General features: G+C 38.3%; 1 protein-coding gene across 1 annotated transcript in view; it reads right to left on the reverse strand.

Annotated features, from left to right (window-relative positions):
* DNAH3 (dynein axonemal heavy chain 3) overlaps positions 1-22,641 on the reverse strand; it is a 175,669-nt gene that overhangs the window by 63,130 nt on the left and 89,898 nt on the right. Inside the window, exons 37-40 of the mRNA XM_027612190.2 lie at positions 20,474-20,574; positions 18,253-18,358; positions 15,351-15,480; positions 11,913-12,158 (exon numbers count right to left, since the gene is read on the reverse strand). Coding sequence (XP_027467991.1) covers positions 11,913-12,158; positions 15,351-15,480; positions 18,253-18,358; positions 20,474-20,574 — 583 coding nt within the window. The remainder of the gene's footprint in view (positions 1-11,912; positions 12,159-15,350; positions 15,481-18,252; positions 18,359-20,473; positions 20,575-22,641) is intronic.

Consider the following 22,641-nt stretch of genomic DNA (forward strand, 5'->3'; position numbering starts at 1 on the left):
AGCCCACTTCTGGGAATTTATCATAAGGAAATAATTCACAATGAAAATAATCTCTATACATGAGTATGCAGCACCATCTGTGATAGCAAAAATTTGGAAATAATTTACATGTCTCACATTAGGAGACCAGTCAAAATTATGTTTTATGAGATGAATGGATTATTTTGCAAAAACTAAGTATTAACATAAAAGATGCTTTTAAGAAACAATGACAGATCAGGGAGCCTGGGTGGCTCAGTCAGTTAAGCATCTGCCTTCAGCTCAGGTCATGATCTCAGGGTCCTGAGATGGAGCCCCACTTTGGGCTCCCTGCTCAGAGGGGAGTCTGCTTCTCCCTCTCCTTCTGCACCCCCTCCCCCCTGGCTAGTGCTCTCTCCCTCTCTCTCTCTCAAATAAATAAAATCTTTAAAAAAAAAGAATGACAGATGAAAATAGAATAAAAATAGAATATATGTCATTATGGTAACTAGGTAGAGAGCTGAAATCAGGTGGAAAAGACAGAAAATTTTTTGAAAACTGAAATACTTGTGAGAGGGTGGTATGAACAAAGATGCTTTTTGGTAATTTTTACTTAATGGAATTGATTTTTTTTACAATAAAAAAAAGGAGACTAAGAGCATGAATCAGAAAAGTATTTGTCTCCCTTCCCTGGCTGATAGGATTAGCTAGAGCTAGTTTGTGGCTTGATATAGGGACATTAGGCCAAACAGAAAAGGTTCAACTGAGTAAAAGAGTTACTAGCTATGTGACCTTGGTTAAGGTTACCAATTGTACACCTGTAAAATGGGCCTGATTTTATGTCAATCTCAGAAAATCACTGTATAGGGTAAATGAGATACACATGTCAAACATGTAGCATAGCTCTGAGTACACAGATAGTTTCAGCTGAGAAGACTCAGCTCTAGGTTTCAGGTTCTTACCAGAGCAATGGCTCCTGTTCACTTTGCACTGTGATTTTAACCCAAACTCAGGTCCAGCTACAAGGGCAGAAAGAAGAGAATAGTAGAAATAGTAGAAATCCAGGTAATTCTATTACCTCTGGCCACCGCTACTTCACCCTGTTTTCCTCTCTGACACTTGAGAGAATAAAGTAAACTTTTCAACAAAGAAGTGAGTTTTCAAAAGGCACACGGTGAATGGGTGAATAAAGGGAAATTTAGCACTTTCTGGACAAATAAATCTCTGGGTTAACAAACAAGGATCTATGTCAGATGATGTGAACCCAAACTTGAGAGAATCCTCCAAAGGCCTGTTTGCTTTCCTTAATATATGCTCCCCAATGTAGTTCCTCTAGCATTTATCTTAGAAGTCCACTTAGACCACAGCTCCCGAACATGAAAAGCCGGGATTACAATGTCCCGTAAGGTCAGGGAAGGCCTCCCTGGAGCTCTTACCATGAGAATTTTAACCCTGGGTCCTTGAGGAAAACCTAGAAAGGCATTTTAAGCTTTTTAAGGTCATAATAAGAAACTATACTCAGAGACAGACACGAGAGGTCACATACTCCATGATTTCATACATATGAAATACCTGAGAAAGGCAAATATACAGAGAGAATGTGAGTGGTTGCCTGGGGCTAAAAATGGGAACAGGGATTAATTGAAAATGGGCCTGAAGGATCTTATCAGGGTGATGAAAATGTTCTGAAATTGGATTATGGTGACAATTGCACAACTATGCAAATTTACTAAAAACCACTGATTTGTACACTTACATGGGATAATTTTATGGTATGTAAGTTATACCTCAATAAAGTTATATATATATAAAAGCATACTTAGTACTTAAAACATGTCTTTTGATTCAAATGGGTTCTGGCTAGGAGCTTTGAAATTCCAAACGAAAATACTTATTAAGGCGCAAGGGAAAGAAGTGGAATGATGTCACTGGAAAAAAAAAAAAAACAACTGAAAAAATCTAAGCAAAATTTACAGCTGGGATGGGAAATCTTACCTCAAAAGACTGCATGAGGAAACGCAACAGAGGCCACCAGGATGCACAGACTCAGGTTACATCCCACAGAGAAAACTGGGTAGCTGTTCCATCGCCCTGCCAGGTATTAATCTGGGAGGACTGTCTCATTTTCTCCTCACCAGGCTCTTTCTAGAGCTGTAAGGGGCAGCAGGGTTCCAGTCCATAATGAGTAAGGAGGATTCAGGCAGAATACCTGAGATTCAGTGAGATAACGGTCTTCCAAAGTAAAGAGCCACAGATGCCCCTCTGTTGAGGAACTTCCCTTTTCTAGAATGGTGATAGATGAAACAAATAGAAAAGGCTGCCCCCAACAGATGGCATTAGTTGATCATATGTGGTCATTGGATGTTGGCCATCTTATTGTTCCTTACTCTAGAGCACAGTTTATAGCATCTGGGTTTATTTTAAAAGTGTTAAATGGGGATGCCTGGGTGGTGCAGTTGGTTTAGCATCTGACTCTTGCTTTTGGCTCAGGGTCATGAAATGGAGCCCTGTGTTGGTCTCCTCATTCAGAGGGGAGTCTGCTTTAAGACTCTCTCTCCCTCTCTATCCCCTACCTCTGTGCTCATGCATGCTTTCTCTCTCTCTCTCCCCAAAATACATGAATAAATCTTTAAAAAAATAAAAGTGTTATATGAATATTATTTACCCTGATCATGTCCAAAAGCAGCGAGAATTTGGAAAACTAGCAGAAAGAGAGGTGTATAATTACCATGTTGAAAAAGTAAAGCTTAACTTTCTGTGGACAAATTTGCACTGATCACTTGCAAGGTGTCATTGTAGTCTTATGAATGGCCTTTATAGAACCAAACTTGCTTTTAAGTAGTTGCTGCAAAAGAAGGTATATGAAGAAGCCAATTTGCAGTACATATGGAAATTACAGTTTTTCTTATACTACATCAGTTGAGTAGGATGTGGAGTGGGGAGGCAAGGCCATCACAGTAGATAGATGTTATAGGGCAAAGCTACCAAGAAACTGAGTGGGAGCTGTATACATCACTAGCCCTCCAGCTGCAGAAGGAAAGGTAAGATATTGTCACAAGGTGGGCCAAGAATGGGGTCAAGGGCACTTCGTGCACCATCTTTCTTTTTTTTTACAGTTTTTTTTTTTAAGATTTTATTTATTTATTTGACAGAGAAAGATAGTAAGAGCAGGAACACAAGCAGGGGGAGTGGGAGAGGAGGAAGTAGGCTTCCCACCGAGCAGGAAGCCCAATGTGGGGCTTGATCCCAAGACCCTGGGATCATGATCTGAGCTGAAGGCAGACACTTAATGACTGAGCCACCCAGGCGCCCCTCGTGCACCATCTTTACTGACACAAAGCATGAACAGATTGATCTGGAAGGATATGGAAAGCAGAAAATAATTGTGATAAAAATACTGCCATGTAAAGGAATATAATATGGAGATTATACCTGAAGAATATACCTCTGAACCTTGCTTAATGTAAGACTCAAAACCAAATTTCAGGAAATCCCTCGGAATCCTAATAGAGTACAAAAAGACACCATTTTAAAAAAATTAAACAGGAAAAAAAAGCCACAAGGAGGCTAAGATAAAAATGCAAGATGACATTAAAGAAAGGAAGATGGATGAGCTAATAGAGATGAGAATGATGATGACAATGATGAGAAGACAGAAATAAAAATCGCTAATATTTAACACTTTCTATATGCCATGCTTTTATTCTAAGTGTGTTTATATGTGTTACATATAATTTATTTTTAATTTTTAATTTTTAAAATTTATTTTATTTATTTATTTGAGAGAGAGAGAGAGAGTGAGCATGGATGGGGGAGGGAGAGAGGGAGAAGATCTCAAACAAATTCCATGCTGAGTGTGGAGCCTGATGTGGGGCTCAATCCCAACCCAAGATCATGACTGAGCCAAAATCAAGAGTTGGATGCCTAACCAGCTGAGCCATCCAGGCGCCCCATTAGCTCATTTAATTCTTACAAGAACACCATGGCTGCATACTACTATTATTGTCTCCACTTTATAATTAAGGAAACTGAGAGGGGATAGGCAACTTCCTTAAGGCTGACTAGTAAGTATTGGGGGGCAGGATTCAAGCCCTGACAATGTGACTTGCTTTTAACTGTTACACTAAGAAAGGATAACAAGGAAAAAAGATAACGACAGCAGAACTAAAATCATTCAAGGCAGTAAAAGCATAACTGAAGTTGTGCGTGACATATTAAAATGAAAAAAAAATCTATCTTAAAAGGGCAAAAACACAAAAATAAGAAAAGAGATGATATATGGAAGCCAGACAATAAAGCTTTCCCTCAGTGATGATGACAGAAAGGACTCATAACATTCCATGGAAAATAAACAAAAGGAAACCTACATCTAAAGTCTGTTAAAAAACAAAACAAAACCCTACAATAGAGCATTAAAAAAAAGAACACAAACCAATCAGGGCATAGGAAAAACAAACGGCTGCTATATATATAAAATTCAATCTCATTTATAGTTAAAAAGAGAAGAAATTAAAATTAGAGATTGTTTGCTTACTACAAATGTGAACAGAACACCAAAATACATAAGGCAAAACTGATAGGATGGCAAAAATTAGTAGAAAAATTCAACATTACAGTTGGAGACTTCAAACCCCCTCTATCTGTAATTGACAGCAGGCAGAAAATGAATGAGGATATAGTTAAACTCAGCAGCACCATCACCATCAACTGGACCTCACTGACATTTATAGATTACTTCAACAACAGCAGAACACATTTTTTCTCAAGCTCACATGGAACATTCTCCAAGAGACACCGCATTCTGGGCCATAAAACACACCTTAAAAAATTTGAAGAGTAGTGGGGCGCCTGGGTGGCTCAGTCGTTAAGCGTCTGCCTTTGGCTCAGGTCATGATCCCAGGGTCCTGGGATTGAGCCCTACATTGGGCTCCCTGCTCAGTGGGGAGTCTGCTTCTCCCTCTCCCATTCCCCCTGCTTGTGTTCCCTCTCTAGCTGTATCTCTCTCTATCAAATAAATAAAAAATCTTAAAAAAAATTTAAAGAGTAGAAATCATGCAGTGGGGTGCCTGGGTGGCTCAGCTGGTTAAGCATTTGCCTTTGGCTCAGGTCATGATCCCACTGGGATCGAGTCCTGCATCGAGCTCCCCACACAGCAGGGAGTCTGATTCTCCCTCTACCCCTCCCCCTTATTTGTGATGTCTCTCACGCTCTCTCTCAAATAAACTCAAAAAAAAAAAAAAAAAGAAGGAAACCATGCAGTATATACTTTCAGACCACAATGCAATTAAACTAGGAATTAGTAACAAAAAGATAGCTGGAAGATCCCCAAATACTTTAAGATTAAACAACAGACTTCTAAATAATACATGAGTCAAAGAAGAGTCTCAGGAGAAATTTTAATATATTTGAAATAAATGAAAATGAAAACACAACTTTTCAAAATCTGTGGAATGCAGTGAAAGACATGCTTAAAGAGAAATTTATAGCATTGAATGCATATATTAGAAAAGAAGAAAGCTCTAAAGTCAATAATCTAAGCTTCCATCTTAGGAAACTAGAAAATGAAGAGCAAATTAAATCCAAAATAAGTAGAAGAAAATAAATAATAAAAATTAGAGCAGAAATAAAGGAAATTGAAAATGGAAGATCAACAGATAAAAATCAACAAAACCAAAAGCTGTTTCTTTGAAAAGATTAATAAAATTGATAAACTTCTAGCCAGGCCAACCAAGAAAAAAAGAAAGAAGACACAATTACTAATATCAGAAATGAAAGAGGAACCATCACGAATGATACCAGGGACATTAGGAGGATAATAAAAGAATATTAGGAACAACTCTATGACCACAAATTTGATAACTTAGATGAAATAAAACAATTCCTCAAAAGACATGATCTACCAAAACTCACATAAGGAGAAATAGATACTTTGAATAGAATGATATCTATTTAAAAAATTAAATCAACAATTAATAATTTTCCAAAAGAGAAAGCACCAGGCCCAGATGATGAATTCCACTAGACATATAAGGAAAAAAATTATACCAATTTCCTACAATCTTCTCCAGAAAATAAGAGCATATTTATTTTATGAGGTCAGCATAACCTTGATCCCCAAACCAAAGATACTATAAGAAAGGAAGACTATAGACAACACCTCTCATCAAAACAGATGCAAAAATCCTTAACAAAATATTGGCAAATCAAATCCAACAATATATTTAAAAAAACTACCACAACACCACAACCAAGCAGGATTTATTCCAGGTATGTAAGGCATAAAAATCAACATAATCCATTACAGAAACAAGCTAAAGAAGAAAAATCACACGATCATATCAACAGATTCAGAAAAAGCATTTGACAAAATCCAACACCATTCATGATAAAAACTCTCAGTAAACTAGGTATAGAGGGGAACTTCCTCAGCTTGATAAAGAATATCAACTAAATACCTACAGCTAACATCATACTTAGTGTCAGGAACTAGATAAGGATGCCCCCTCTCATCACTCCTATTCAACATCATACAGGAAGTCCTAGCTTAGGCAATAAGATTTTTTTTTAGAGGCAATAAAAGATTGGGAAGGAAGAAATAAAACTGTGTTTGTTGGGGCACCTGGGTGGCTCAGTTGTTGGGCGTCTGCCTTTGGCTCAGGTCATGATCCCGGAGTCCTGGGATCAAGCCCTGCATCCGCTCCCTGCTCTGCGGTGGGCCTGCTTCTCCCTCTCCCACTCCCCCTGCTTGTGTTCCCTCTCTCGCTGTGTCTCTCTCTGTCAAATAAATAAAATCTTAAAAAAACAAATAAACAAACAAAAAAAACACCTGTGTTTGCTGATGGCATGATTATCCATTCAGGAAATCCCAACAGAATCAACCAAACACTACTGGAACTTGTAAGTGATTATAGCAAGGTTGTAGGATATAAGGTTAATATACAAAAGTCAAGTACTTTCCTAGATATCGGAAATGAAAAATAGAAATTTGAAGTTAAAATAATAATACCATTTACATTAGCACCAAAAATATGAAATACTTGGTATAAATCTAATAAAAATGTATAAGAGCTATATGAGGAAAACTACAAAATGCTGATGAAGGAAATCAAAAAAGATCTACATAAATGGAGATAGAATCCATGCTCATGAATAGGAAGACTCAAAATCGTTCAGATGCTAGCCCTTTTCAATTTGATCTATAGCTTCAACACAATCTCAATAAAAATCCCAGCCAGTTATTCTGTAGATATTGACAAACTGATTCTAAAGTTTCTTTCGAAAGGTAAAATATCTAGACTAGCCAATAAAATATTGAAGGATAACAAAGTTGGAGGACTTATACTGTCCAATTTCAAGACTTACTATGAAGCTATAGTAATTAAGACAATATGGCATTGGTAAAAGAATAGACAGATCAGTAGAACAGACTAGAGAATCCAGAAATATTTTCACACAAATATAGTCAAGCGATTTTTGAAAAAGGAGCAGACAATTCAATGGAGAATAGTCTTTTCAAAAACTGGCCCTGGAACAAGTAGACATCTATAGACAAGCAAACAAAAAGACAGATCTTAAACCTTTCACAAAAATTAATTTGAAAGGGATAGATTGATTTATTTATTATTTTAAAAAAGACTTTATTTATTTATTTGACAGAGAAAGAGCACAAGCAGGGGGAGCAGCAGGCAGAGGGAGAAGCAGGCTCCCCACTGAGCAGAGAGCCTGATGTGGGGCTCGATCTCAGGACCCTAAGATTATGACTGGAGCTGAAGGCAGATGCTTAACTGACTGAGCCACCCAGGCGCCCCTGGATGATAGATTTAAATGCAAAACACAAAACTAAAATACTTCTAGAAGATAACATAGGGGAAATCTAGGTGACTTTGGGTTTACTGCTGACTTTCTAGATACAACACAGAAAGCATGACCCATGAAAGAAAAAAAATTGATAAGGTGACTTTATTAAAATTCAAAACTTATGCTCTATAGAAGATACTGTTAAGAGAATGAAAAGACAAGCCACAGTGTGGGAGAAAATACCTGTAAAATATGTATCTGATAAAGGACTTATATCCAAATACACAAAGAACACTTAAAACTTAACAATAAGAAAACAAACTATCTAATTAAAAAATGAGTGAAAGATCTGAACAGCAACTCCCCAAAGAAGATATACAGGTGGCAAATAAGAATATGAAAAGATGCTCAAGGGACACCTAGCTGGTTCAGTCAGTACAGTGTGCAACTCTTGATCTCAGGGTTATAAATTTGACCCCACATTGGGTATAGGGATTACTTTAAAATAAAAAATATTAAAAAAAGATGCTTAGCACCATATGTCTTTAAGGAATTGCAAATTAAACCAAGATACCACTACACACCTATTAGAATGGCTAAAATCCAAAATGGACAATACCAAATGCTGAGGCAGATGTAGATGTAGAGCAACAGGAACTCCGATTCATTGCTGGTAGGGATGACAAATGGTGCAAACACTTTGGAAAACATATCTGACAGCTTCTTACAAAGCTAAACACAGGCTCACCATATGATGCAGTAATCACGCTCCTAGGTATCTACCAAACGAATTGAAAACTTATATCCATACAAAAACCTTTACATGAATGTTTATACCTGCTTTATTTTTAAATTTCCCCAAATTGGAATAAGCCTAAATGACCTTTAATAGGTGAATGGATAAATAGCCATACAATGGAATATTATTCAGTGATAAGAAGAAATAAGCTATCAAGGCACACAAAGATGTAAAATGTCTTAAATGCATATGCCTATGTGAAAAAAGCCAATCTGAAAAGACTACACACTGTATGATTCCAACTATATCACATCCTGAAAAGGGTGAAACTATACAGTGAGTAAACCAATCAATGGTTGCCAGGAGTTAAGGGGGAGAAGAGATGAATAGGCAGAGCTAGGGGATTTCTAGAGCAATGTTAAACTATTCTGTATGATACTGTAATGGTGGATAGATGATATTATTTGTGAAAACCCTTACAAGTATACAACACAAAGAGCAAAAATGTAAAGTATGGACTTCGGTTAAATAATAATTTATCAATATTGGTTCATCAATTTTAACAAGTGTACCACATTAATGCAAGATGTTAATAATAGGGAAATTGGGAGGGAGGGGTGGTTTGGGAAAGGGGCATGTGGGAACTCTGTACGCTCATTTTTTCTATAAACCTAAAACTGCTCTAAAATTAGTCTATTAAAACATTTTTTACAAAAAGAAGAAAGTTAAAATGAAATAGCATTTTCACATTTCAAATTGCCCAAGATTTTAAAAAATGGTAATACTCAGGAATGGTGAAGGCAAGGGGGAAATTTAACAATCAAAATCTTTAAAATTTTATTGATCCTTGATTTAGCTATTTTATTTCTAGGGAATTATCCTAAGAAAATAATCATGGGTTAAGCAAGTATGTAGCCACCAGAACACTATTCATCACAATGTTGTTAATGATAGCAAAAACCAGAAAATAACAAAAACAAGAGCAGAACAATCCCATGTTTGAAAAAATAAATCTATACATACATATATGCACAGGGAAATGTCTAACATGATGGTTATCAAAATGTTAATAGTGGTAGTCTTTTTAAAAATATATATCTTTTTTATTATATGATCTATTCATATTTTTTCTAAAAAAAATCAAGAATGCATTCCACACTCAGGGTAGCTATTATAAGAAACAGAACAAAACAATACATGAGAATGTGGAGAAATTGGAATTCTTGTGCATTGCTGGTGGGAATGTAAAATGGTACAACTATTATGGAAAACATTGTGGCAATTCCTCACAAACTTAAAAACAGAACTATCATATGATCTATAAATTCCACTTTTGAGCATATAGCCAAAAGAAATGAAAGCAAGAGACTCAAACAAATATTTGTACACCCATGTTTATAGCAGCATTATTCACAATAGCCAAAAGGTGAGAGCAACTCAAGTGTCCATTGACAGATGAATAGAGAAACAAAATGTGGTATATACACGCAATGGAATATTATTCAGCCTAAAAAAGGAAGGAGATTCTGACATGCTACAGCATGCATAAACTTTGAAGATATTACTAAATGAAATAAACTTGTCAAAGAAGGACAGATACTATATGATTCTACTTATATGAAGTACCTAGAGTAGTCAAATTGATAGACTGAAAGTAGAATGGTTGTTGCCAGGGGGATAGTGGGAGGGGGAAATGGGGAGTTAGTGTTCACAGAACATGGAGTTTTAGTGTGTGAAGATGAAAAAAGTTCTGGATATAAATGGTGGTGATGATTGTACAACAATGTGTAACACCACTGAACTGTACACTTAAAAATAGTTAAAATGGTAAATTTTTATGTTATACGTATTTCAGCACAATAAAAAATAATCTTCTAAATCAAAGAACAAGTAAAAGATGAAGGAAGAAGTGGAGGAAGAAGAGAAAAAGAAGAAAGAAAGAAAAAAGGGGGGCGCCTGGGTGGCACAGACAGTTGCGCGTCTGACTCTTGGTTTTAGCTCAGGTCCTGATCTTAGAGTTGTGAGACCAAGCCCCGCTCAGCACAGAGTCTGCTTGGGTTTCTCTCTCCCTCTCCCTCTGCCCCTGCCCACCCTGCTCTCTCTCTCAAATAAAGAAAATAAACAAATCTTTAAAAAAGGAAAGAAAAAAGAATGAATGTACTACTATCTAACTAATGGTCCGGGGCTTATACGCAGTTCATCTGACAGATGACCATATCACATAAAGTGTGCCACATGTGCTGAGGAAAGACTGTGTAGAGGGGTAGTGAACCTACTTGTTCATTCTTCTATTATTATTATTATGTAAAGTTTTAAACATAAATACTCAAAACATCATACTGCAAACATTTGTATACCCCTCTCCTAGATTTTTACCATTAGTTTTTACTTATTTTATCATATACCTGTTTGTCCTTCTAGCCATCCATTAAGCCATCTTATTTTTTTGGACAGATTTCGAAGTAAATTGTATACATCTATACACTTCCCCATAAGCTTCAGCATTTGTATCATTTACTGTTCAATATTTGTTTATATTTTTTCTTGATATAAAATTTACATAGAGTAAAATGCACAAATCTTACGTGTATATTCACTGAGTTTTGACAAATGCACCTATCTAGTGTAAACCAAATCTCTCTCCATGTATACATTACTATCACTCCAGAAGTTATTTCATGGCCCTTTATATACTGTTTTATAATCACAAAAAGTAAAACTATTTGGAAAGCATTTATAGTATGATGCTCTTTTTGGTACAGAAAAAAACTGGAAGAAAAATATTAAAAGTGATTATTTCTGGGTACATGGATTACCATTGGTTTTTATTTTCTTAATTTTATATATTATTATGGTGGTAAGAAAAAAACAGTAAAAGCTACTTAAAAGAAAAAAATCTTTCTATCTTTTAATAAATGATGTCACACATAGAATAGTCATTAAAGTGACCATTTTGAAGATAATGTATGTGGCAAAAAAGGAAACATTTCAATATGATATTAGAGTACAATGACAAAATTACAATAAATATTAATGTCATAATCACCATGATATGATGAATGTAAACACACAGAACAGGACTAGAAAGGAATAAGAAAAACACAAGTGCTATATTTCTCATTCTATCTCTTGGACCCTGTTTGAGTGATGGAATTATGGGTAATTTTTGAAAAAAAAAAGTTTTATCAACTTTTCTAAATGAAAATAATAGTTAAAACATCCTGTAAGACCCTGACTTCACAACTGTCCATCTCTTACATATGTGGGTCAGCTGTGAAGACCTGAACCCAATCAGGCAAGCTACAAAATCTTTCCCTGCCTTTGTAAAGCCCTTACTTGGGCCACATGTTTTGGTTGGATTTGGAACCATATGACCCAAATTATTAGAACAAGACAAAACAAACAGGTACTAAGTTACCTCTTTCTGGAAAGATGTTGTTTTTGGTGAGTTTGACGCTTTTGGGCCTTGGATTGTTATCATCCATACCCATGATCAGGTTGCGGAAAAACAGATCAAATTTCTTTCTGCTATCCGCATTGACAGTGCCAGCCACGGTCCACACCAAGGCAAAGAGGAATAGCCCTTGCAGCCAGAGAAAGATCTGTTGGCTTGTCAGGCCTTCATGTAATTCACTTTCCTCCTCATTTATTTCCTTGATTTCATCTAAAAGCAAGAAAAAGGAACCTCAGGAGAAGCTGCATGTATCCGCTTATATACAGATCTAAACAAACTGGGTGGTCTTGTTGGTGAGGACTCTGGGGAGGGGGCTGGCTGAGTGGCCATCACCTGCCAGATCCTTTATCCACATATACTTTTTGTTAGTTTTTAATAATTTTTCTATTTTTTTTTCTATTTTTTAAGTAGGCTCCATGCCCAGCATGGAGCCCAATTTAGAGCTTGAACTCATAACCCTGAGATCAAAACCTGAGCTGAAATCAAGAGTCAGACACAATCAACTGAGCCACCCAGGTGCCCCTTTTCTTATTTTTATTTTTTATATATTTTATATTTTAACATATTTTTAATATATATATTTGTATGTATTTTATAATTTTTTTGTAATTATGAAAGGACATGGGAACAAACCTGAAGGAGCTCTCAATGGCTGAAGACATTTGAGGAACAAAATAATTACAGTATTGGATTATAACCCATAGAATAAAATAAACATCCATGAGTGAGTCCATACTTTAATGAGTAAATAACTGAATTAGCAAATAAGTAGGGAAGAGCAGTTCTTTTTTACAGAAGAATTCTAATTAGTAAATGTAGAAGGAATACACATAGAAATGGAAAATTAATGTTAGGCAAATGCCACCATTCTACCTGTGGTAGGCAAGACCCACCAATGGATGTTAAAAATTAGTGGGTGAAAATTTTAGGAGAAATAGGATATTTTCATAGTTTCAAATTATCTTCCCCCAAATACTTACTAATTATGAGGGAAAACCAGAACATTACAGTGGAGAAATGTGGGTCTGGCCAAAACTAACTTTGACAAAGAGCCTTCACCAGTCATTAGATCTATCAACATCGTGTACCCCCTTATGATGCACCGAGAAGGATGCATCATCACTTTTGTGGTATTCTTACTGAAAATGCATAACCCTAATCTAATTATGAGAAAACATGAGGTAAACTTAAATTGAGAGACATTCTATAAAATAACTGGCCAGTATTTATCAAGTGACAGTTATAAAAGACTAGGAAAGGGGAACCCAGCTGGTTCAGTCGGTGGAGCATACAACTCTTGATCTCAGGGTCATGAGGCCCCATGTTGGGTGTAGAGCTTACTCAAAAAAAAAAAAAAAAAAGACAAGGAAAGACTGAAGAATGGTCATAGATGGGAAGAGGTGAATGAGATACAACAATTAAAAAAAAGATGTGACCCCCTGAATTGGATCCTGGAACAGAAAAGGACATTTGAGGAAAAATTGGTGAAATTCAAATAAAGCTGTGGTATAGTTAATAGTATATAGTATCAATGTTAACTTTCTTATTCTGATCATTGTGCCTTGGTTATATAAGACGTTAACATTAAAGGAAGCTAGGTGTAGGGATATGTGACTCAATATATGCTTTTAGCAATTTTTTTTGCAAGTCTAAAATTATTTTTAAATAAAAGGCTAAAAAATGTATTTATTATTCCTTATCTTAAGGCCTTGTTGATCATAGTTACCATGCTCTTGCATTTTAGCATTGACAGAGTAAAAAGTTAGAGCTCTGAAATCAGGTACTTGTGCATTCAAACCCAGTCCTCGGATTTTAGTAGTTGTGTGCCTTTCAGGACTCCTGATAAGGACTCATGGCTACAGATTTGGGAAGGCAAGAGATTACGTCACTCAGCGTTGGGGAAAATGAGTCCATTTCTCATACGGTGCCTTCCTTCCTGGTGGAGATACTACACAAGAACAGGAAACAGAGCTTGGGAAAATACTAAAAATTTACAACTAATGATGCAAATATATGGCATCATATACAATTAGTGTGCTTTTGAAAAAATGGTAATTTTAACTTCAGAAAATCATGTAATATGTAGCCAAAGAAAGTCTCCACTCAACTGTTCATCATGTTATATTTTTTATCTGCACCTATAATGCTGAGAAAATGTTCATGTAAGAGGAGTTGTAGGAAGATCCATCTTGAGTTTGAATTATGTGCCATCTTGAGAAAGAAATGGCATCCAATAAAAGTTCTCCAAATCGACACATCTTTGGTCATTTCCCACAGAATTCAGTGAAATTTGATTTATGTGAGATAGTTACAGAGAACTTCTCCAGGCCTATTAAACAAATGGTTCTATGATTTATGTACTTCCCATGTCCTAGAGAAGGTTCCCCAGTTTTGTAGACTGATGTAATCAGTTCTCTTAATAGTGTAACCATGTATTTTGTGAATTCAGATTCTTGTAAGTTTTCTTAGCATGGGAAAATTTTCAGTCTTTTTTTTTTTTCAGGATCTTTTTTTTCTCAGATACATTCTCATGTATTATCTAAATTCATTTCCCTCTAGGATATTCTAGTTAGGTAAAGAGGGACAAAAATTATTACTCCCATTGTATGGATGAGGAATGTAACATGAGAAAGAATGGGGTAAACTGCATAAAAATACCCAGGAAATCAATCCAAGATTAAGGGTAAAGCCAAAACATAGGGATTCTTTCCACTAAACTCTACTATCTAAACTCCAAATGCTTGCTTGTTCTAGACCAAAATTCTGGTCTCATTGTTGGGGGAGTAGAGGGACAGGGAGCAGAAGAAATAACCCACACCTACCCCACCTTCATGTGGCTTAAGAATTGTAGGTAGCACATGAAGGGGCACATGCACCCCAGTGTTTATAGCGGCAATGTCCACAATAGCCCACCTATGGAAAAAGCCTAGATGTCCATCAACAGATGAATGGATCAAGAAGATGTGGTGTATAGATACAACGGAATATTAGGCAGCCATCAAAAAATGAAATCTCGCCATTTGCAACGACATGGATGGAACTAGGGGTATTATGCTAAGCGAAATAAGTCAATCAGAGAAAGAAAGTATCATACGATGTCACTGATAGGAGGAATTTGAGAGAGAGGATCATAGGGGAAGGGAGGGAAAAATGAAATAAGATGAAACCAGAGAGGGAGACAAACCATTAAGAGGCTCTTAATCTCAGGAAAGAAACTGAGGGTTGCTGGAGTGGAGGGGGTTGGGAGGGATGGGGTGGCTGGGTGATAGACATTGGGGAGGGTATGTGCTATGGTAAGCGCTGTGAGTTGTGTAAGACTGATGAATCACAGACCTGTACCCCTGAAACAAATAATACATTATATGTTAATAAAAAAAAAAAAGAATTGTAAGTAGCACGTACCAAACAGGGAGGAATACAGTCTCATCATTGAGAAGGCAAGGTGGATGGGAGATGTTTGGACCACAAATTTACACTGAAGGCGAATAAATTCCAGGCAGGGCTGGAGGAGCCACATGAACATGTCATTGACCTAAAGGTAGAAATGAAATTTGAAGAGATGTTATCAAAAAAATGAGTTTAAGACCAAGGGCTTGGTACAACTCTGGAAGGCTGGAGATGTTGGTAAGGTTGTTGATTAATTTTGAGTGTAAGTATATTGGGGAAAAGACCACAGGCACCGAGGCCTCTGACTCTAGCTTCCTACTTAATGGACTGTGCAGCCCACAGTCCAACCCCATCCCTCGCATTTCACTGCCCAGAGCTGGATACTCAGAGAGGCTTGGACCTACTGTGGGTCAGCTACAAGATGCATGAAAAATTTAAGCACCCAGACTGGGTGTCCCACTTGCTTGTATAAAAAATGTTAGGAATTCTAAATAAGATTTTCAAATGACTGTTCTTCATTTGTAAGGCTGGACTCCTGTATAAAGTGGCCACAGGAAGTGCAGAGCTAAGTTTGGAGCTCATTTTCAGTAATTCTCTGTATGTACTTACTTGTGGGTATAATGATTCTTGTCTTTGCTCCCCACCCCAGTTATTCTTTTAAAAAAAATTCTTCCTTTCTCCTCGAGTGTTTTCTCATTTTTGTTATACTGTATTTGTGGCTGTCACTGTAAATCATCTTAAGTCATTTTTTTAAAGAAGTAGGCAGGTCATCACTGAATAAATACATTAATAGATCTGTATATATATGGATACATATCTATATTATAAATGTATAGACACATTTATGTATATATGAATATATATGTATACATGGATATGTGGTATATTCATCCAGTCAACAAATATTTATTGAGCATCTAGTAACTGCAGTGTTATAGGTGCTGAGAATAAACAATTGACAAGCTAGACAAGATCCCTGCCCTCATGGAAATTACTGAGGGGCAGGGGAGACAAACAATAAATAACTAAACAAGCAAGGAAATAAAATACTTACAAGTCATGTAAAGTACTAGCAGGAAACAAACAAAGGTGTTAAAATGGGGGAATAACAGGAAGTGTTTAATAGGGTGGTCAGGGAAGGCTTCTTAGAGGAGGAGGCCTTTATGTTGAGACCTGGATGATGAAGGTGAATCATCTCTCACACAATAAAATGGGACAACATTTTCAGGAGGAGGAAGAAAAGGTGCAAAAGCCTTGAGGTGATGAAACCTGGGTTCTTCCAGGAATGAGAACAGAATACAAGGGCTGCAGGGTAATGAGCTGAGGAGGGGGGTAGGTGATGAGGTTGGAAAGGTGGGCAGGGCCAGATCACAGTCTCAGAGGCCCTGATAAGAAGTTAGACTTTCAGGGGCACCTGGGTGGCTCAGGTGGTTAGGCATCTGACTCTTGATTTCGGCTCAGGTCATGATCTCAGGGTTGTGGGATGAAGCCTTCTGTCGGGCTCCGTGCTCAGCAGGGAGTCTGCTTCTTTCTTTCTCTCTCTCTCTCTCTGCCCCTCCCCCCACTCATGCTCTCTCTCAAATAAATAAAATCTTTCTTGATATTTTATTTGTTTCTTTATTTCTTGAGAGAGAGAGTGAGAGAGAAAGAGAGAAAGAGGGAGAGCATGAGTGGGGGGAGGAGCAGAGGGAGAGGGAGAAGCAGACTCCCTGCTGAGCAGGGAGCCCCATGAGGGGCTCGATCCCAGGACCCTGGGATCACGGCCTGAGCTGAAGGCAGACACTTAACTGACTGAGCCACCCAGGAGCCCCTCAAATAAAATCTTAAAAAAAAAAAAAAAGTTAGACTTTGAGCTAAGGGCACTGAGGAGTCCCTGAAGCCTTCCCGTGCAGATGCGTAGATTGGTCTGTGGATGTGCATGTGGGCATCTATCTGTATAAATGTATGTGATTATATACATTGTACATGTATATAAATGGGACAGGAAAGGGGCCATAGCTCACAGGAATGTTTCTGCAGTGGGAAGAGAACTCAACTATACTTTTTTTGCCTTCTTCAGTGGGGAACTTTCCTAGGGCACTCTACTAACACAGGGAAAGACAAGAGGCACCAAAAGCTTCAGTTCTCCCTTCCTGCTTCCCTAGTCTGAGACTATGCTTGGGTACCCACCTAACCTGCATGTTCACCCCTCTTTTAGGAAGGGAAGAAGGGGACAGACACTCTTAATAGCTACAATACAACTTTTCTAAACTGGTTCCAGCTCCCTAGCTATGGGAGGTATGGAGTCGAGGTCACCAGGATGGGGAGTGGCAATACAGAGAGGAAGAAAGCTCTTTCTAATCTGGCCTATCTTTAGAGCAACTTCTAGAGACATCTCTGCAAGTAGGGCAATGGGAAAAGGTATGACATTCCATCCACCATGTAGAATGTTTCTAAAGCATCAGAATTCTCCACTGGGGAGATGGGGAGTGAGGGAGAAGGTAGAAGGAGAAAATGACCATACTATCCCATTCTTTTTTTTTTTTTAAGATTTTATTTATTCATTTGAGAGAGAGAGACAGAGAGCACACAAGCAGGGGCAGAGGCAAAGGGAGAAGCAGACTCCCCGCTGAGCCAGCTGGGAGCCCGATGTGGGGCTCGATCCCAGGACCCAGAGATCATGACCCAAGCCGAAGGCAGACGCTCAACCATCTGAGCCCCCCAGGTGCCTCCATACTATCCTACTCTTGCCACGGGGAGAAGAAAACTGGAAAAATGTCAGACAGCCAGGAAAGAAGATAACTAGAGATAGGCAGGGAATTCCCTGCCCCTTCCTACATCCTGGAATTAGGAAGGTGAAGATGTGCCTAGAAGGCCTTAGCAATGAGGAGTATGGAGACAGGGAGGGAGGGGAAGGAAAGGAACATGATGGTCTCACCAACTCCTTGTGCTCCTCAGTGAGGCTAGCAGGCAGGGTATCCATGTATGAGTCCTTCAAGGGCTTCCAGCCTAGTTGATGGGGCTCCATGTAGATCATCCCACACCTGGCAAGCACAAAGAGAGGACCAGCTTGGTCCACATCTGGGTTCCCAAGCTCACAGGGGTGAGGGAAATGCAGGCAGTCATGGTAAGGTAAGGGGCTGGAGTTTGGGTTGGGGCACAGACCCTCACCAGCTCCAGTCCAAAGGGAAGGTGCCCAGATTTTGTCAGGAAAGGATGGAGACCAGGGATAATAGCTGGTGCTTGGGAGTTAGAGAGATCTGGGTTCAAATCCCTGCCCTAGATTCTACTATCTGAGTAACCTTGGGCAAGGTTTCTTTATTGTCTTTGAAATTCTACGTCCTTGTCATAAATCAAGAAATACAAAAAATACATAGTTCATAAGGCTATTGTAGTGGTTAAATAAGAAAATGCCAATAAATAATTCAGCACCATTTCCAGGACATAGAAAACTCTTAATCCATGGAAATTATTAAAATTATCATTAGCATGGACTGATATTTTATATAGTCCATGTTCTGTTTTCTTTTCCCATTCTGTTACATCTAGGTGCTCTCTTGTTTGTTACTAATACGGCTGCCATTTATTGAGTATCTACTACATGTCAGGCACTATGCTAGGGCCTAATGGCCTTTATCTCTAAATATGCTTCTTAACGGTCACATTTTAGGTATGAGGAGAGTGTGGCTCAGAGAGGCTGAGTGACCTGGAAGAGGTAACACAGCTAGACATTGGCATGGCCAGGGTGGGAGCCCAAGTTGGTCTAACTTGCCATTGCTCTTTGGAGTGTGGATTGATTTTCTTTTCTTTTTTTTTTTTTTAAGAACTTCAGGTGCACAGGATTAGATTAATTATCATCTTTGGCATACTATCATTAGCCCATGCATGGCCTTTCTCAGTTAATTGTTTTCAATAATGTAGTGAGTGCCCATGAACCCACCTCCCAGAACCCAAGATCCCAGACAGAAGCTAGGATCTTGACAATAACCTTCATCTAACCCCGATGGTCTCCCTTATCCTATACCCCTGGCTTTCCCCACCTGAGGGAACACCGTATCTTGGATCTCATGGTTACCCGTCTCTTTCTTTCTCACATAGTTTTATATCATTTCTATATGTTCCTAAGATATATATATATTTATTTTTGTTGGTTTTAGAGGTTTAAAGGGAGACACTATGTTGTATGTAATATTGTGGGCTTACTTCATATATAGTATTGCTAAGATTTTATGCTTAATGTATTTAATAAGATTTATGCATAGAGTTCCATGTCAGTACAATTCATTTATTTTGAGTGATATATAAATATTACAATTTGCTACAAAAATGCTCATTCAAAGGGATACATGCACCCCTATGTTTATTGCAGTATTATTTACAATAGCCATATTATGGAAGCAACCCATAGATAAATGGATAAAGAAGATGTGATATATCTATACAATGGAATATTACTCAACCATAAAAAGAATGAAATTTTGCCATTTGCAACGACATGGATGGAGCTAGGGAATATTATGCTAAGCAAAATAAGTCAGAGAAAGACAAATACCATGTGATTTCACTCATATGTGGAATTTAAGAAACAGATGAGCAAAGGAAAAAAGAAAAAGAAAGAGAGAGGCAAACCAAGAAACAGACTCTGAACTATAGAGAACAAACTGATGGTTACCAGAGGGGAGGTTGCTGGGGGATGGGTGAAATAGGTGATGCGGATTAAGGAGTGCACTTATGGTGATGAAAATAAAATAGAATAAAATCAAATGATAAAAAATTATAATTTGTGACTTTATTACACATGCATTCACTATTAATTGGCATTTGGGTTGTTTCCAAGTGTTTGTTATTGTTAACTGTGCCACTCTGAAAATTCTTGTATATGAATTTTATTGCACGTGGACAAAGATTTCTTAGAAGTAGAGTTGCTGGTCATGAGGCATATGAAGGTTCAGTCTTAGGCAATAATGTCAGATTCCTTTCCAAAGTGCTTGCCCGATTTTAGACTCTTATCAGCACTGTGGATGGAGGACTGGTTTTAGGATAAATCAGAGGGACAACAAATAATGTAGGTGATCTGCTAGGGCTTAATCACATTTGTGGGTTTTTAGGGTCAGTGAGGCCACGTGTTCCCTCAGGGTGCCAGGGCAAGGCTGACTGACCTGCTCACAGTAGCCGGAGAGGCCTGTTCCAGGTCTGCTGGCTCAAAGATCAGACTCATCTTGGGGCTCATCTGGATAATCTCTCCACTCATTAAACACAGCTGAAAGTGCAAAGCAGAGGTGGAGGTGTCAGGCAAAGGGGTTAAATTCCATCTGAAAGTGAAAGGCCTCGGCGCGGACAGAGATGGTTTAAATTCATTCAACAAATACTTCTTGAGCACGAACTATGTGTCAGGCACAGGTGCATAAAATAAAACAGACAAAAATCCCTGTGCTCTTGGGATTTACATTCTGCTGGGAGGAAACAGATGATAAACAAAACACACAGCATATAAAATGATGAAAGTGCTTTGGAGACAAATTAAATAGAAGAGGAGGCTGGAGAATGCTCAGCCAGGGCTGGATGAGTTGTGATTTTAAATAAGGAGGTTGGCAGGCGCCTGGGTGGTTGAGTCAGTTAAGCGTCTGACTCTTTTTTTTTAAAGATTTGATTTATTTGAGAGAGAGAGAGAGAGACAGAGATAGCGAGAGAGAGCATGAGCAGGAAGGAGAGGAAGTAGTAGACCTCCACTGAGCCGGGAGCCCAATGTGGGGCTTGATCCCAGGACCCTGGGATCATGACCTGAGCCGAAGGCAGATGCTTAACCGCTTAACCAATGGTGCCCCAAGCGTCTGACTCTTGACTTCAGCTCAGCTCATGATCTCTCCACACTGGGCATGGAGGCTGCTTGGGATTCAATCTCTCCCCGTCCCTCTGCATACCCCCCACCCCACCTGCTCAAGCGTGCATTCTCTCTCTCTCAAAAAAAATATTAAAATAAATAAATAGGGAGGTCAGAGAGTCACTGAATTGCAGCCTTAGGTGGAAGATCAGGAAGCTATGAGACTACAGCAAGTCTCATAGTTCTTACTCAGTGTTTCACATAGAACTTAACTGCACACCTTCTTCCTGTTTTATTTGCTTGTTTCCCATGAAAGACTCCTTTTGGAATCCCTCATGGATGGGTGCAGGGCTAGAGGGACAAGAACATCTCCACAGATCCTTTCTGGAATGGAAGGAAAGGCCATCAGAAGTCCTAGTGTTTAGTAGGTATGTCCCTGTAGAAAGTAGTGCAAAATACATAGGGCAGACTCAGTGTACGTACAAAGTTAATGATGCTGTTTCCCACTTGCCAACAGGGGTTCAAGTGAGATAGTTAAGACATAAGATTGTCTGAAGCTTTGGTCTCTCAGGGGCAAAGAGAAAACCCCATCACCCCATCACACTGCTGCTCACCCGAAGTTGTGCTTAAAAAGCCCCTCGTACGTTACCTGGCCTACATAAAACACATCTGGAAACAGGTCACTACATGTATCTCCAGGAAGGTCAGGCAGTTATGGGCTGACACTACCAGTAGTGCCATCTCTGAATATCAGGAAAAGTAAAAGACACCTGTACCTCTGATAGTAGTTTGATTTACACCCAGGGACGAGAAGAGTCATCAGGAAATTCACTGATTGTGACTTTTTTTTTTAAGATTTTATTTATTTTATTTGAGAGAGAGAGAAAGAGCGTGAGAGAGTGGCAGAGGGAGAAGCAGACTCCTTGCCAAGCAGGGAGCCTGATGTGGGGCTCGATCCTAGGACCCTGGGATCATGACCTGAGCTGAATGTAGATGCTTAACCATTGAGCCACCCAGGTGCCCCGATCATGACTCTTCATACTTATCTCAAGACCAACAAGTACATTTGTACAATTAGCTTATATAACATAGTCTATATCATGTAATAAAACACTTCTATTTTTATATGTTATGTAATCAAAATTACGCACATGCTATAATTAGTGTGCGTGTGTAATTTGGATAATTAGGCCTTCCATTGTTGAGCATGACTCATAGTCTTGTGAAATTTTAATGCAGTAAGAAAGTATATTTTGATTTGATAATCATGTATATTCGGTGTAGAAACTCTTCCTTAACATGGTGATAAATTTTATTTTATTCTAACCTACAGTAAGATAACACTTGTTCTATGCCAGGTGCTATTAGAAGCATCTTGCGAATATTAACTTATCTCATCTTCCTGATTAACACTATGATGTAGACACTATTGTCCCCATTTTACAGATGATGAAACTGAATAGCTTGCCTGGGTTCATTCAGTTGGCAAGTGGCAGTGCAGGGTTG

Source organism: Zalophus californianus, chromosome 10 (genome assembly GCF_009762305.2).
Source record: "Zalophus californianus isolate mZalCal1 chromosome 10, mZalCal1.pri.v2, whole genome shotgun sequence".
Classification (NCBI taxonomy): domain Eukaryota; kingdom Metazoa; phylum Chordata; class Mammalia; order Carnivora; family Otariidae; genus Zalophus; species Zalophus californianus.